Here is a 15,394-nt window from a genome sequence, read left to right as displayed (position 1 = left end):
CCAGACTAACAGTTACATTGGTATAAACAGATACATCCACATCATATTTGTTTACTTTTGAGAAAATTTACATTTATACTGAACATTTTAAATATTTCATTCTCATTTACTTTGTATGAACCAATTGAATCTTGCACACTCTTTCATATAATGAGAGTATATAGTACAAACTTTCAGTGTTAGATTATTTTCAGCTAGTCTAAAAGAATCTTACTATTTATTCACCAAAAAGAACTTCGAATGAACTGTTATTTCACCTGATTATGAAGTAGACTTCTGTTACTGTTGTCCCTTCCCTAAGTGCCCTTAGAATGGATTCATTATCAATGTATATGTAATTGCATTAACATTTTTTTTTTTAATATTAGAGCAATAACTTTAATGTAATAATCTTCTTTTTTTGTTGCTTGAATGTTATGCCCTGTTCACACGGAGAGTTTAATTCGCAGTAAATTAATGATGCGAATCAAAATAATGCGAATTAAATTGCGTTCACACGACAGCTAATGCGAAGTAAACTAATGCGAATTAAAATTTTATTTCTACAAGGCTATTCAGTAAGGCTATTATGACGTCATTTACAAATCACGTCATTTTGTGCAGAGCAGATCTACATTTGACATAATGTCATAGTGTCTGTACATATTTTAGTGATTAACATAATTTTCCTTTGTTTTCCACTCAAAAATAGCACAAGTACCTATATTTGACCATCGACATGTGGCCTGTGACTTAATTCTGCCCTTACGCATGCGTCAAAATTTAATTCGAATTAGCTTCGCTTAGCGTTCACACGGAGCTAATGCGAAGTAATTTAATGCGCAGTAAACTAATTCGAATTAAACTAATTCGCATTAAATTCTCCGTGTGAACGCGGATCAAATTTAATTCGCAGTAACTTACGTTTAATTCGAATTAAACTCTCCGTGTGAACAGGGCATTAGTTTTTGGTGTTTTCTTTGTTGTGCTTTTTAAGTAGTTGTCAGACTTCTTAAAAAAATCTGCATGAAGAATGTTATATATTTTGTTAAAATACTAATTTCAGAGTAGAACACTGTTACAGTAGAATGATTTTCAAAAATACTTTTTCTTAGTTTTGTAATGATTTTTTTTGGATAAATTGCAAACTGCTGCAGCTGAGTTTGTTAGAATTAGAAAATAAATTGAACTGTTACTGTACATTGTTTTATATCCATATGATTCCCAGTCTTGGGAGATTTTTAAACACCATGAAGTATGCAGAATATAGAAGGGAAACAACTCTTACAGTCAAAGTTGATGAATCTATCAGGATTATCATCAAATTTTGATTCAAGAATTGAGGCAGAAAAAAAACAAGTTTCTGTTATAGAGTTACAGATCGTGTTTGCATTTCATTCCACTTCGATAATTTTTATAGAATTTTTTCTTTGCACCTATAACTCTAATTTTAAGGAGAACCAGAACATTGCTGGTAAGGAATAAGTATTGTTTATGCAATACTCTCCAAATGCTTGTTCATTATAGAATAATTAATACCCTGATACTATGGTTCAGTATTTTTGAATTTGTAAAGTTCCTCATAGGATAAGAAAGATAATCAATGAGGAATAGATACAATGTATTGTCCCTTGTAAAGAATGTTTCGTGCAACGAATGGTCAACACGTAACACTTTTACGTATACATTATTTTTCCTCCAAGCATTTTATATCCATAAACAATCCTTTTAAAATGCTTTGGCAGTTACAGCATCGAAGTTGTAATTCCAGAATATCCAGTTATAGCATCCAAGTTGTAATTCACTTTGCAGATCCAACAGAATATCCACACAATGACTTTCATCACATTTCAAAACAAGTTCTTATTTTCTCCATTAAGAGGACTGTGGTGGTCGTAGCAGAGACATGGATAACAGAGGTTCACAACTATTGAAATCTCGTGGTCCCTATTGTTTATTATTCAAATCTTGCATAATTTAAATAAAAAAAATCTTTAAAATAATCAAGGATAACTAAGTAAAACCTTTTGATTTATATTAAAAAACTATTCAGAATGTTATATTTCCGTATCAAGCTCATCAAGTTTATTTAATACAATAACAAAGGAGAAATCTGAAATTGCAAGTCAACTTGTGGCCATACTGCTGCAATTTCGCTAATTTTTTTTTTTTTTATCATTGACCTCTTTAATTTGCCTGGTTTGCTTTTAATCATTCATACATTGTTTTAAACTTTACAAACCATACACCCATATATAATATTTTACTTTAGATAGAAATACACAACCAATAACACAATAAAGTGAATTTTCAGAATAATGCCAGGACAGTCACATACTGTCGTAAACAAATGTTAATGGCGATGTTACCAATCTCTGTTATGTCTCTGGTTGTAGCCATTTTTAGACTTGTTAAACTTCTTGTAAAAGAGTATAAAAATTAGAAAATTGTATATTATAATATAGGTAGAGTATTTTTTTCTCTTTTCCAAAGAAGAGTAATTGGCTAGAAAATAATCATTACACAATTTTTAGGTGGATCTTTTTGGTAATTTGTTTGACCATTCAGCCTCCTTAATATATGTATTCAGTGTGGAACACAAACCTACTGGTATCTGTTATAGGACATAATTACACAAGTTTGTTTCATTAGAATATTTTATTGTATATTCAGTAGCCTTTTCTTTTAGCCAGGCCACTCCACAATGTTAAATAAAATGCATAGTGATATTGCTACAGTTATGAATGTTCACTTATATATACAAGCATGTAATGAGCCTTTTTGGAAGTAAATATATGTACAACAAAGGTATATTATTAAATATAAATGAATATTTTTGGAATGAAATTGAATAGAAAATGCACTGGACAATAAGACACAATACAAAAAAAAATAACATTGAAAAAATGCAAGAATGGCAATTCAGATCTACTTCCCTGCATCTTGTTTTAATTATAAAGAAATTTAAATTACTTGTATTTTTTGCACTTGCATGAGATAAAAATATAACAGTACCCCATATATAAAGTAAATGCTTTGAAAATTACTTGTTTTAATTAAAATACATTCTTTTAAAAATTCGGTATTCTTAAGATGTCATGTGAGCATAGGAATATCACAAAATACATTTAAATTAAAACTCCAGTAGTTTGTCTGTTAAGTTAAAATCACAGAAGAGTTAGCACTTTGATGACTGTAATACCTGGGTCTTCCTACCACGTCCCAAGTACAATTGTCTAATCTGGTCAGAGGTCCTGGTGCCGGGCCCACCAGGATTCACACCACTCTGAGCCAGGTTAGCTTTGTATGTAGGAAGAGCACTATTTCTGAGCTCCATTGCACTGGGGTTTTGATTTCCGTTCACAACAACTCCACCTCTCACTGTACCATTCATGTAGAAGCTTTCCATGGCCGTAGGAACACTACCGTTTCCGAAAGTTTTCATTGGTGGATACTGGTTAGTTGTTTCACTGATATGGTTCCCTGATATACGAATGGGTTGTTTTGAGCCAATGAAATTGTTAGGTTTAAATCTGTCTGCTGGATTAATAGGAAAATGTATTGGGGTCACAGGGCTAGCCCTATTAGAGTTTTGTGTGCTGGAAGAGTCTAAATCACTGGGTTCAGAGTCAGAAAAACTCACTCTCTTCTTGGGTTTCTTGTTCTTTTCTCTTAAGCAACTTGGTGAAGAATTCAGAATTGACTTTGGACTAGTTCCTCTTGTGGATCCATGGGAGCTGTTAAAACTGTTATCATGTAAAGGATGACCATTCCCTCCTCCACTGATAGGAGATTCAGGAATCTCAGGAGTACTTGTTTGACTATTATGCATGGGTGAAGGTGATAGTGTTAGTCTGCTGTTTGATGGGGGAATTTTCACAGGATTGTTAGGGCTATGAATCACTGTCACTATTGAAGATGCAGAAGAGCTCACACTCATTTTACTGTCCGGCCTTTGATGATTTTGAGAATTAACGGAATTGAGAAAAGAAGAGGCATCTCTAGTGACACTTCCTCTTGCAAGATTTTGTAATGATGTCTTATCCACTGTCTGGTTATTCTTCATGGAAGAAAAATTTTGTTTTGGCGATGAACTTGTAAAAGCTGAGATATTGCTTGACTGGAGATTTTGTTGGACAGCTAAAGAGTTTATTCTGGACACTATTGAGTTCACATTATTGAAATCTTGAGCTGGAGATGGGTGAGTATTGTTCACATTGGCACTTTGAGGTGAGTTTGAGGAAAGGTTCTCTGTGTAAGGTTGAAATGATTTTGGTTTCTTGGGAATGGGAGGTGGTGGTCTTTTGCCTTCTAAAGGCATTTGTCTTCCGACTACACTTCTCTCATCACTAGGATGTCCATTTGCTTGCTGAGCAGGTGCAATGATTTTCTGTGAGTTGTGGAATTCTTTACGTAAAGCCATTGCCTCTTGTCTGGATGAAGCAAGGCTTTCTCTTTGGATATGTTCCAACTTTTCCCTGTAATTCTCAACATCAGCATTAATGCGAAGAGCCAACTCCTTATGTCCAAGTTTTGTCACATCAATGCTCTGTTGACTGGCATCACTTTGATTTGATGAAGTCACCTCTGAATGAAATCCAGACTCATTTGGCACTGGCTCAACATTTTTGATATTTTTGATAATCATCGCCTCTGGAAGTTCATTGGGTAATCCATTAGTATCACTTATACCACTGGTGTCGGACATGTCTGACTGCCTCAGAGCATCATTTCTTTGAAAAAGATCACTTCCACTATCAGACAAAGAATTCTGAGGTTCGACTTCACAAGCACTACTAATATTTGACAAATCTGAGCTTCTGTGAGCATCATATCTGTCAAAGTTTGACGGACGGTGTGACATTTCACTGTCTCTTACAGAACTATTCATACTAACATCACTGTATCCACTGTTCTGTCTGCTGAAATTATACTCCTCATGCTCCGAATAATCAGATCCTCCACTTCGAACACTTCCACTTAATTTTGCAGGATATGAATATGTATATTCCTGAGTGCAGCTGCTAGGAGACTGTGTTCCAAATCCATCTGACAAACTATAGTGCTCTGTACTAGACTGGAGCATGTCCCGGTCAGGTGTTCTAGCATCCGGAATGGTGCTACACTCGCTGTCAGAGTTTGTGGATACAGTCATCCTATATTCCTTCCAGCTGTTTCCAGAACTTGTATGTCCATCAGTCTCACTTTCACTATTCTCACTGATCTCTTGAAGCTCATGAATATCATTGTGATGGGAATGATGAGATAAGGTGGTACCAGAAGGTCCATACATATTACGGATTCTGCTCTGGTGACTGAGGTAGATAGAGGGGTCTGTCCTCTGATTTCTAGAGCTGACTTTTCTTCCTGAAAGCCCTCCCTGAAAGTTAAAATAAAACAAACATAAGTGATCATTCTTTTATAGGTTTATGCCATAGAAATAAGCTTACACCCTAGAAAATACATGTAAATCAGACCTACCTGATGCATCAGTTGCATCTTGGTCATCATTCTCATTTTTTCCATTTCAGCAGGATTGAAGAGAGACTTTTTCCTGCTGCCCCTGGGGGACAAAGGAGGGGTGCTTCCCTTTGAGAAGTTGGAGGTTGAGGTAGAGCCACTATGGGAGGAGGATAAACTTTCTAGACTGCTGGAACTGTCCACAGACAGGGACTTTGGAGCCTCTTGGGTGTCTATTGAATACAAAAGCAGAGAAAATTATAATTAATTTAAAAAATCTCTGGTGAATTTTAATTTTTGCGTGAAATTAGTTCTACAATTTTATAGCAAAACTCTGAAAACTACTAATTTTGAAGGCAATCTTGGTCAAATTCTTTCAATTAGTAGAAGCTGTTTGAAAAGTACAAGTAAGCTTAAGTTTTTCTTTTCTTTTTCAAATGGCAATCAACTTACCAAAAACAGCAACTAAAGACTGTAAGGCAAACTGAAGTTGGCGACGATTAGCTTGTTTTCCAAGTCTAAGGGTGACTTCATCTTTTCCAACTTCAACCAAGTCCAAACCTGAAGATGAAAATTTCATCTTTTAAGTAAAAATAGCAAATATAAACAAACATAAGATTACAAGTGAAAACAGCTGAGAAATTTTTGAATATATGTATATCTTTTACCAAGAGAAGCCAAGAACTCATGACATCCAGTCATGCGCCACAGTTTGACACAGATTTGCACCTCAATGTTGGACTCCTTGGCAGCCATCTTGCTCAAAATATCTCTGATCTACAAAAGGTTACCAACATTTCTATCATTAATATTCTGACACAAACCATTACACCAGCACCATGTCCTTTTGTAGTTATATTTTTTATTACTGTAACCATTTTTTAATGTAATTAACTTACTACTAGGATGTAGGCCTCCCCTGCTTCATAATTTGGAAGGAATTTGGACAAGGCAGTCAAACAGCTTGGCGGCAGACCTACCAAATTTGAAAGATAAACATTTAGTCTTCAAGTCATATCTCAGTCAAAATTTTATCCCATTTTACTGAGAAATTTACAGAGGTAAGCTGAGTTGCCTTTCTTGGCCAATCATTTACTTACCAAGTAGAGCTTGCAGACTGGCACTGGCCTGAGTCAGTCGGTCCCCAGGATCTGTCTGAGGAAAGAACACTGCTGGTGGCAACCCATTCCTAGCGGCCTCAAACCGGAATCCCACAGCCTGCAGAAGGTCTTTCCAACCAGGAATACCCCCTACCTTGTTTTCAATTGACTGACAAGTGGTGTACATAGAATTCTTTATACCCTGATGAATTCTCTGTAGAGACTTTTCAATCTGTCCAAAAAATTCAAGGGTTCAATTCATATATGACAAATGCATTTACTGTTTTGTTTTGTTTTTCGTAATGACACATATGTAATAAATTACAAAGAGTTGTCTCCCTTCTGAGCACACTTACATATCATAATAAAAGTTCAAGTAAAGATAACAAAAAAAAAATTCTGAATTCTTACCAAATGCAGCAGGACTCTCATGGCTTCCCTACACTGGTTCTGTGACTGCAACAGCTCACAAATGGCATGACCCATCAAAGCTATCTTGCTGCTCAGCTTAACATCATGACCCACAAGAATCCAGCCTCCCCAGTTGGCAGGATGGGAAAATTGTTTTGTAGACTGAACAGACTTAATTCCATGAGACAGAGCTTGTGTCACCCTTCTACCCTCCTGGAGGGCAGTGTAGAAATTTCTCATCAGCAGCTTGGCTGCAGCATCGGGAACTGGCCAGAGAGAATAGAGAACACACTTGGCACCTGCACTCAACAGAGCTCGAGTGAGCCCAACCACACCATCAGAGTTTATACGACCTGCACGATCATCTGTATATCCTGAACTCAACACAACTAGTTTTGCATGAAGTTTGAGGTTAAGAATATCTGCTGCTGTGAGAAGATACTCTGATAAAGAAGGTCCATCAAAGCCTCCCATATCACTAGCACTGTCATCAGAGTCAATGGAGGGAAAGGAGTGCTGGGTGGTCAGATTATCACCAGGGCATAACACAATGGAGGAAAGTTTCCAGGACAAGTGACAGGCAAAATGGATCACCTCCACTTGTTCTATCTGATTCAAAACAGCTGCTTTGGTGGCTTCTGCTCCAATGAGTGGACGGCTGGTCAGAAGTTCACCCACAATTCTAGCCTCATATTCTGATCCTGGAATATCTTTGAAGCACCACCCTTGACTAACAGAAGATGGCATTTTTGGACTTCCCACAATGACAGCTCCCGAAGAGTCAATTACAGGTCTGCCATGACGGTCATGTTTCTGGCCATTTGTGAGGGCAGTGATGGATGGCATTATGTGCAGATTAAAGCGTTCAAACATGTACTCCTGATTCTGTTCCTTCCGCAACACAGGAAATGGAATCAGATACAACTCTCCCTGCAAAACTAGGACCAAGTCAATAGGTCCACCTCCCCATTCTGCAGACACTGTAGCAATAGCTTCCTCCATAGGACCAATCAACACTTGATATAACACAGAAAGAGGAGCCCTAGTGGATGCCTGGGATTTCATGCGTAGACTAGACTTTCTGTGCATGTTAAAGCTGTTCGTTGTAAAGGTGGTGGACAGACTGAACATACTACTGAGGCTGTAGTTGCTACTGTTGAGTTTGTGGTTCCGGTTGACCATTCGGAGGAATCCGGTTCTGTCGTTTTCAGCATTGAGTTTGTCACCAAGCTCCTCCAGATGCTGTTGCCAGACATCATCTGATTCACTGTCTGTCTCGCTCTCACGACTGCTGTTATTCCTAAAACAGGAGAGATATATTACATTGGGTTGTAATAAAAACTAATCACATACAAAACTAAAATTACTTCCAGAAGCTATGATATCCATACACAGTTAAACCTCATTATCTTGAACTCGATGGGGCCAAGAAAAAACTTGAGATATCCAAATATTTGAGATGTTGAGGGTAAAAAACTTTAAAAAATAAGTGGTTGGGACTTCTAAATCACTTTGACATATCCATAGTATTCAAGATATCGGTGCTCAAGATACTGAAGTTCACTGCACATTTTTATTTTTAAAAAATAATGAAAAATTACAAAGCCTTTGCTTCATTCTAAAAATTGGGCATAATTTAAAAAGGATGACAATACATGTATATGAAAGTCACAGAAAATTTCTTTCAGCTTATTTCACTTGCATTTATTTAAAAATGGATATCTAAAAATGAGAGATATCCTGATGACAGACCTGAGAGTGTGGCTTTCTATTCCCATGGACTCTCTGACATGTCCCACATACTGGTCCAGAACAGAACAGGAGCCAAAGTTAACACTCCTCATACTCAGAGTGTCGCTGTGTTCTCCGTAATCTGCCTCTAGCTCAGTCATGTTTGTCTCGTGAAATTTTACAATACCTAAAACAAGAAATATATACCGAAGATTAGTAATATGCTATTTGATATCTTTTAAAACTTGTGCATTACTCCTTTAGAAAATTGCATTAAATCACAACTGAAAAATTCATTAATAAAACCTGCACAGTTTCTGAAAAGCCATTAATGATTTTATCTTGTGCAATTACAATGTTTAATTTATTTTCTTCTACTGGTAATGAAAAAACATGAAAACTGAATATAAGAAGAAGTATCATTTATTAATGGTTGTTGCCATGCTCACTGTGAATTTACTTCTGCTTTTTCATTAACGTTTTATTGATTGATTTCAAAATTATTTTCAGAAAGCCTTTTTCTAGCTTCCTACCATTGTCAGGAGTCAGTAACCAGCTATATAGATAACCAGCTGCAATGGAGTAACAGAGGACCAGAGACTTCTGTTTGGAGACGATATTGACAATCTGGTCACAAGTGATTGGGGCGGGGTCAATATCATTCCGGTACATCCCCTCGCTTCCTGCCTGTCGCTCCAGCAGGTAGTCGATGAAAGCTCGAGTGCAGGCTCGCTCGGCCATAACCAGAGCCTCCTCATGTCGATTCAAGGAAACAAGAACTCGCTGTCAAGAGAAATAGCAAAATGTAAGAGTCTAGACATTTAAAGAATTCATACCGAGTTGAGGGCATGTCTTACAAGTATTTACCAATTCATTTCCTGATAAAAATTATTAACCACTTAAATGTACAACTTGACAAGATACAAAGATTCCTTCTGAGAAGGACATGATACTGTTCGGGGAGTCCTTGACATATCTGATAAAATGTCAACAAATATGGTTAATAACTTGCTGGCATATCTTTTTACCTGTAGCGCCTGATAACAAGCTGTCTGAAGGTCGAACAGTGACATCTTGTACTCGCTGTTGAGCTGGCCATCTCGTCTGATGCTCTCAAACAGGTCTGTGGCCTTATATAACTGTTGCTGACACTCATCCAGGTCCCCCTTACCCCACAGGGACAAACCGAGGCGGTGGCGAATCTTCGCCTCATCCTCTTTTCTTCCCAACTGTTCCGCAATCGTAAGACCTTGCCGCAGATACTCGACAGCTTGTGAGTGGTTATTAAGTGCATGGTGAACACGACCTAGACAAAACCAAACATTTCCATTACAGCAATGCATAATCCTAGTCAAATATATAACATTTTCTCATTTAATAGATGTGTAGGCTTTAATGTGAAAAAGCACTTAGTCTGTAGCTTCAGGAAACACAGAGATAACAAAGCCACTAATAAATACAAAGCCTGGAAACAATAACTTGTCCATCCTTACCCAGACTGCTGTAAGCTAGAGTTTTAGCCACTCTGTCATTCAGTTGAGCTGCGATGCTCAGGTGCTGCTCCTCATACTGAATGGCTTCCTCAAAATTTCCCAGTGACTCATGGGTCAGACCGAGATTTCCATAGGCTCGACCTAATAAAAAAGACAAAGATAAACTCAACAGTATTTCTTAGCACACAATTTCAAAAATTCATGTTATGCATTTTAATCTAAAATTTCCATGAGAATATTAGGAAGACTATTTGAAACATTATTTCTTTGAGGTGGAACAATTTTCTGCAATCTTGAAATTAAGCAATTTAAAATCTGAGCCTCAAAGATAAGCAGACACACATACACACAAAATACTACATGTTCTCTAAAAACTAATTCCTTGAAACCTACCGGTATCTAAAATCCAGAAGTTTAAGAATTTTGACATCAACATTCTCATTAATTTAACAATATGGCAAATTGAACTTAAGAAAAAAGTCCTTACAATTATCAGGAATCCACAAAATCACTAATCAATCCAACAAATTTCTCCTACTCCCATTGCATATTCTATAATTTCTAACAAATTCTAACAATTTAAATAAAAAGGATACTTACATTGACAAGTGGAATTGTTTGTCTGCTCTGCTATATGTAGGTCCATCTGATGATACTCCAGAGCTTTGTCGTAATCACCCATGTTCTGATAAACCCCTCCCAAACCACACGCTGCCTCTCCCTCACATCTCTTATCCTCCATCTCTTGAGCAATGGTCAACTGATGTTGAAGACAGGAAATGGCTTGCTCAAAATTACCCAGATGGCTATGCAAACAACCCAGCTCACCATAAGCTGATGCCTTTGCTGAGCTGCTGTTAAGCTCATGGGCCACAACAAGTCTCTTTTCAAAGCACACCAAAGCCTGTTGGAGGTTGCCCATATTTTTATGGGCATTTCCAAGCCCTCTGTATGCTTTGTCTTGATCAGACAAACTGTTGGCTTGTTGAGAAATGGCCAGGTACTGTTCATGACATTTTACAGATTCATCAAAATCTCCCAGGGCTTCGTAGCAATCACCAAGGTTACCCAGAGCTCGACCTTTGTCATAAATAGATGCTACACAACTCACTTGCTCTAGCATGGCTAACTGCTGTTCAAACAGTCCAATTGCATCTTCAAAACAGTTCATGTTCATTTTTGTTATTGCAAGATTGCCACAGGCCTGTGCTTCTAAGGAGCTATTCTGAAGTTCCCTAGCTTTCTCCAGTTGCTCCTCATAGCACTTCAATGCATCCATATAATGTCCCAGAGACATGTGAACATTTCCAAGGTGACCATGTGCTCTGCACTCACCCCGGCGATCATCCATGTCCTGTCTAATACTAAGCTCCTGAGTATGGTAACCTAAAGCTTTGTCATATTGTCCAAGATTCCTATGGGCAGCACCCAATGCACCATAAGAAGTTGCTATCAAATCTTTACTGTTTGTTTGTTTGGCCATTTGTAACTGTTCTTTGTATATTGCTATAGCTTCTGTCACATCACCCATCTTTAATAAAACATCTCCAATATTTCCCAGTGCTCTGAATATTCCCTTTGTATTCTTTATACTTTTCATGATAGTTAAACAGTTCCTTTGACATTCTAAAGATTCTTGATAGTCATGTAAAGCTTTATGGGCAAGGCCCAAGTTACAGTATGCCCGGGCCATGCCCAGCTGGTCTTTTAACTCCCTAGCAATAGACATGTCCTGTTCATAGTATCTCACAGCCTCTAGGTGATTTCCCAAAGCAAAATGAGCATAGCCCAGATTAAAGCAAGCTTTAGCTTCACCCTCGGAATCATGCAACTCTTGTGATAACATTAAGTATTGCTCATAAAATCTCACAGCACTAGCGTAATCTCCTCTTGAACTATAAAAATTTCCCAAGTTACACAAAGCCCTAGCTTCACTGGGAGTGTCTTTGAGTTCTTTGGAAATGTTGAGATGAGATGTGTAATGAAACTGGGCTTTCTCCACCATGCCCAGTGCCTGATAGGCCACGGCCAGGTTTCCATGAGTAGCTCCTTCAGAATGGCGATCGTTCACTTGTGAAGAAATTTGTAATTCCTGTTTATGATATTTCACAGCTTGTTCATAATTCTTTAAAGCACAGTAAGCATTTCCCAAATTCCCATATGCACGTCCCTGACTAGCATTATCACCAAGTTCCTTTGCAATGCGAAGGTGCACCTGATGAAGTTTCAATGCAGACTTAAATTCACTGAGTTGGTGGAAGATAATTCCCAAGTTAGAACAAGCCCGGCCTTCAGCCACTTTGTCTTTAGTCTGTAAAGCATTGTCAAGTTGTTTTTCATGATACTTTCTTGCATTTTCATAGTCCATCATGCACCGGGATGCATGGCCCAAACCAGCATAAGCCCGGGCTTCTAACGTTTTATCTTGTCTTTCCTCCGCAATCTGAAGAACCTGTTTATGATAAGATATCGCTTTTTGATAATCCCTTTTGTAATGAAATGCGCTTCCTAAGTTACTATATGCTCTGGCCTCTTCGACACTATTTTTCAAATTTTTGGCGATTTGTAAATGTTTATTATGACACTCAACCGCACTACTGAATTCTCCCATTGCCAGATACACAGCCCCAGCATTTCCAATTTCCCTAGCTTCTTGCAGTTTGTCTCCACTTTGCTTCATTAGAAAGAGACACTGTTTGTGGCTCTGTAGAGCATTGGGATAGTCTCCGATGGCAGTGTACACGTGTCCTAGACTGCCCAGAGCAGACGCGGCTGCCTGTCGCTGCTTGAGCTTCATTGCCAAGGCCAACTGGTATCTGTGATTGGACAGTGCCTCCTTGTAGTGACCTTTAGAAAAGTAGGCTGACCCCAGGTTTCCATAGGCACGACACTCTCCATCATGGTCCCCTGAAAATTATTACATCAAAATTGACTGAAAATTATTACATCACAATTAACTGAAAATTGTTACATCACAATTAACTGAAAATTATTACATCACAATTAACTGAAAATTATTACAGGAACAAGTTGACCAGGAATACAGTTTTATAAAGAAGTAAATGAGTCTACTTTCAAAGATTTAGTTAACTTGCAACGCATTCTGCACATATACCAAGGTCATACATCAAAATATGTAAGTTGCAAAATTAGTAATGATACTTTTGGGCACCTAAGAATTTGAAAAACAGGCTACAGTTCTTAAATCAATTAAATTTTGCATTTTAAAAATGTTGGTTATACATATTATATAACATATGATGCTTAAAGGATTCATAAACTTTCTCATTTTCATTTCTGAATTAATCATGTTTTAATTTTCATGTACATGCTTAGAGTATCAACTATAAAGTGATTTATCAATATCAAAATATATAATGCTGAGGAAGAATTACGACTCTGAAATTAATAATATCCATTGTGAATATACATGTATAGGTAATAAGATTGCAATATAAAAGGTGCTTATTTTTCCCTGATTAAAAATGTGTACTTTGGTGCTTATATACATAAAGGTATGAGGGTAGATGGCCAATAAATACTATACCCGTAGAAAAATTAACTGGAAAAAAGATTGTTTTCAATACATGATCTTATAATAAATTTATTAATCAATTATTTTATTTTAATGATCCCTAACTGACATTTAAGGGTTTAAAATTCAGCATATCTCAAGTACATAGCTGTATACTTGAATGTTTGAGATAAAACGAAATTGATAGGGGCACTTGTAGGTTAAATCATAAAGCAATATTATCAGATTATTTAGTTTTAAACTTCATGTGTTAAAAAACAACCTTGTAAACCCTTACTCAAATGGTCTGACATTTCTTTGCTAGATCACAAAATGATTGGTTTGGAATGAAGATCTTTCTATCAAGAATTTTCTTAACAACAGTAATGCATTTTTTATATGGATAATGGTCTGATAGGAACAATGGTTGACTCAAATGGAATTTCAAACACCAAAAAAATCAATCAAGGTTTAAGAACTCTGTGAATCATGTGCAAGCCTTCGAGTGTTCTAACAATGTTTGCGAAGAAAGAAAGGAATTGCGTTCTTTCTTGCATTTAAAGGAGACTGCACTACCAAAAAGAATTTTCAATCACTCTTATCAAAATGTTGTTGTAACGCAAGAATGTCAAAATAATTATCAATATTAAATAGTCTTAATTAAAATTTTACTCTTAGTGGCCTATTTTAATATCTTCAAAGATGGCACTTGCCCTGAGTAATCTCCCCTTGGATAGAATTAGTCAATGACATTTTAGGGCACTTATTAAAATATTGTGTAAAATGTACCGGAGTAGGCCCCCCCAGTTCTTGTTGAGATCTTTTTAGTACTGAATTATCTACTTTAATCCAACCATCCCTCACAATGGTCTTAAGAATTAAAAGATCATAAATACACTAAGCAAACAAGGACAAATAATTGATCGTAGATTTAAAAGGAACACAAATAATGTGTACACTTCTATTGGGAAAGTCGACGAAACACAACTGAATAAACACGCGCTTTACAGAATGGAAGCACGCCAAAATATTAAACTTGGACCTAGAAAAAACATGAGCCCCGATTCAATTAGCATAAGGCTGCAAAAGATCGACACTTGGAAGAAAAGAAAATTTTATTAACCAACTTCATGTCAATTATATCAATGATAATTTACTCTGTAGACACTCAAGGCATTGAAAAAAAGATTCACTTGCAATTAACAAAGCAAAGTTATTAGGATAATTGTGGCTCTTTTCACTTGTTTGATTACAAAATATGACAATTTTATGATTGTTCCCAGCCCAAATTGCAAGCAATTTTGACAATATGGCTAGCAGGCAAATTAAAAATTGTCAGGTTACGAAATCAATTCCGCTTCATTTTACATGGGAACAGGCAATTTGGGACTTTTTTGTCTCAATCTGAATGCTCAAATTTTGATCACAATTTGATTCTCTTTCTTGTTTTCAAGGTGATAGGTCTAAATGATTTAGCATTTTTTTATACTAATGAAATTGCAACAGAATATATTTGGACAATGGAGATCAACTGCTTTTATATATGGTTTTGTTCTCATGAATAATTGACTCTAACAAAAATGACTCTGATGAGTAAAAAACTCTACCTCTGACAAAAATTAAAAATTGATCCTATCGCAATAACCTTAGTACTTTTATATCTGACTAGTACGTCAACTATTAAACAGCATTTAAACAATAAGACA

General features: G+C 36.7%; 1 protein-coding gene across 1 annotated transcript in view; it reads right to left on the bottom strand.

Moving 5' to 3' along the window:
* Window positions 1-2,627: 2,627 nt before the first annotated feature.
* Window positions 2,628-15,394, bottom strand: part of LOC133175528 (tetratricopeptide repeat protein 28-like) — a 59,535-nt gene continuing 46,768 nt past the window's right edge. Inside the window, exons 5-16 of the mRNA XM_061310645.1 lie at window positions 10,775-13,081; window positions 10,175-10,315; window positions 9,710-9,987; window positions 9,215-9,464; window positions 8,703-8,868; window positions 6,951-8,250; window positions 6,540-6,771; window positions 6,339-6,415; window positions 6,108-6,216; window positions 5,893-6,000; window positions 5,461-5,672; window positions 2,628-5,359 (exon numbers count right to left, since the gene is read on the bottom strand). Of these exons, the coding sequence (XP_061166629.1) occupies window positions 3,158-5,359; window positions 5,461-5,672; window positions 5,893-6,000; window positions 6,108-6,216; window positions 6,339-6,415; window positions 6,540-6,771; window positions 6,951-8,250; window positions 8,703-8,868; window positions 9,215-9,464; window positions 9,710-9,987; window positions 10,175-10,315; window positions 10,775-13,081 (7,382 nt within the window). The 3' untranslated portion in view covers window positions 2,628-3,157. The remainder of the gene's footprint in view (window positions 5,360-5,460; window positions 5,673-5,892; window positions 6,001-6,107; window positions 6,217-6,338; window positions 6,416-6,539; window positions 6,772-6,950; window positions 8,251-8,702; window positions 8,869-9,214; window positions 9,465-9,709; window positions 9,988-10,174; window positions 10,316-10,774; window positions 13,082-15,394) is intronic.

Source organism: Saccostrea echinata, unplaced genomic scaffold (assembly GCF_033153115.1).
Source record: "Saccostrea echinata isolate AGI-Se365-2 ecotype Australia unplaced genomic scaffold, CSIRO_AGI_Sech_v1 ptg000062l, whole genome shotgun sequence".
NCBI lineage: Eukaryota > Metazoa > Mollusca > Bivalvia > Ostreida > Ostreidae > Saccostrea > Saccostrea echinata.
Note: the sequence above shows the minus strand (reverse complement) of the source record. Positions and strands in the feature narration are given on the sequence as shown.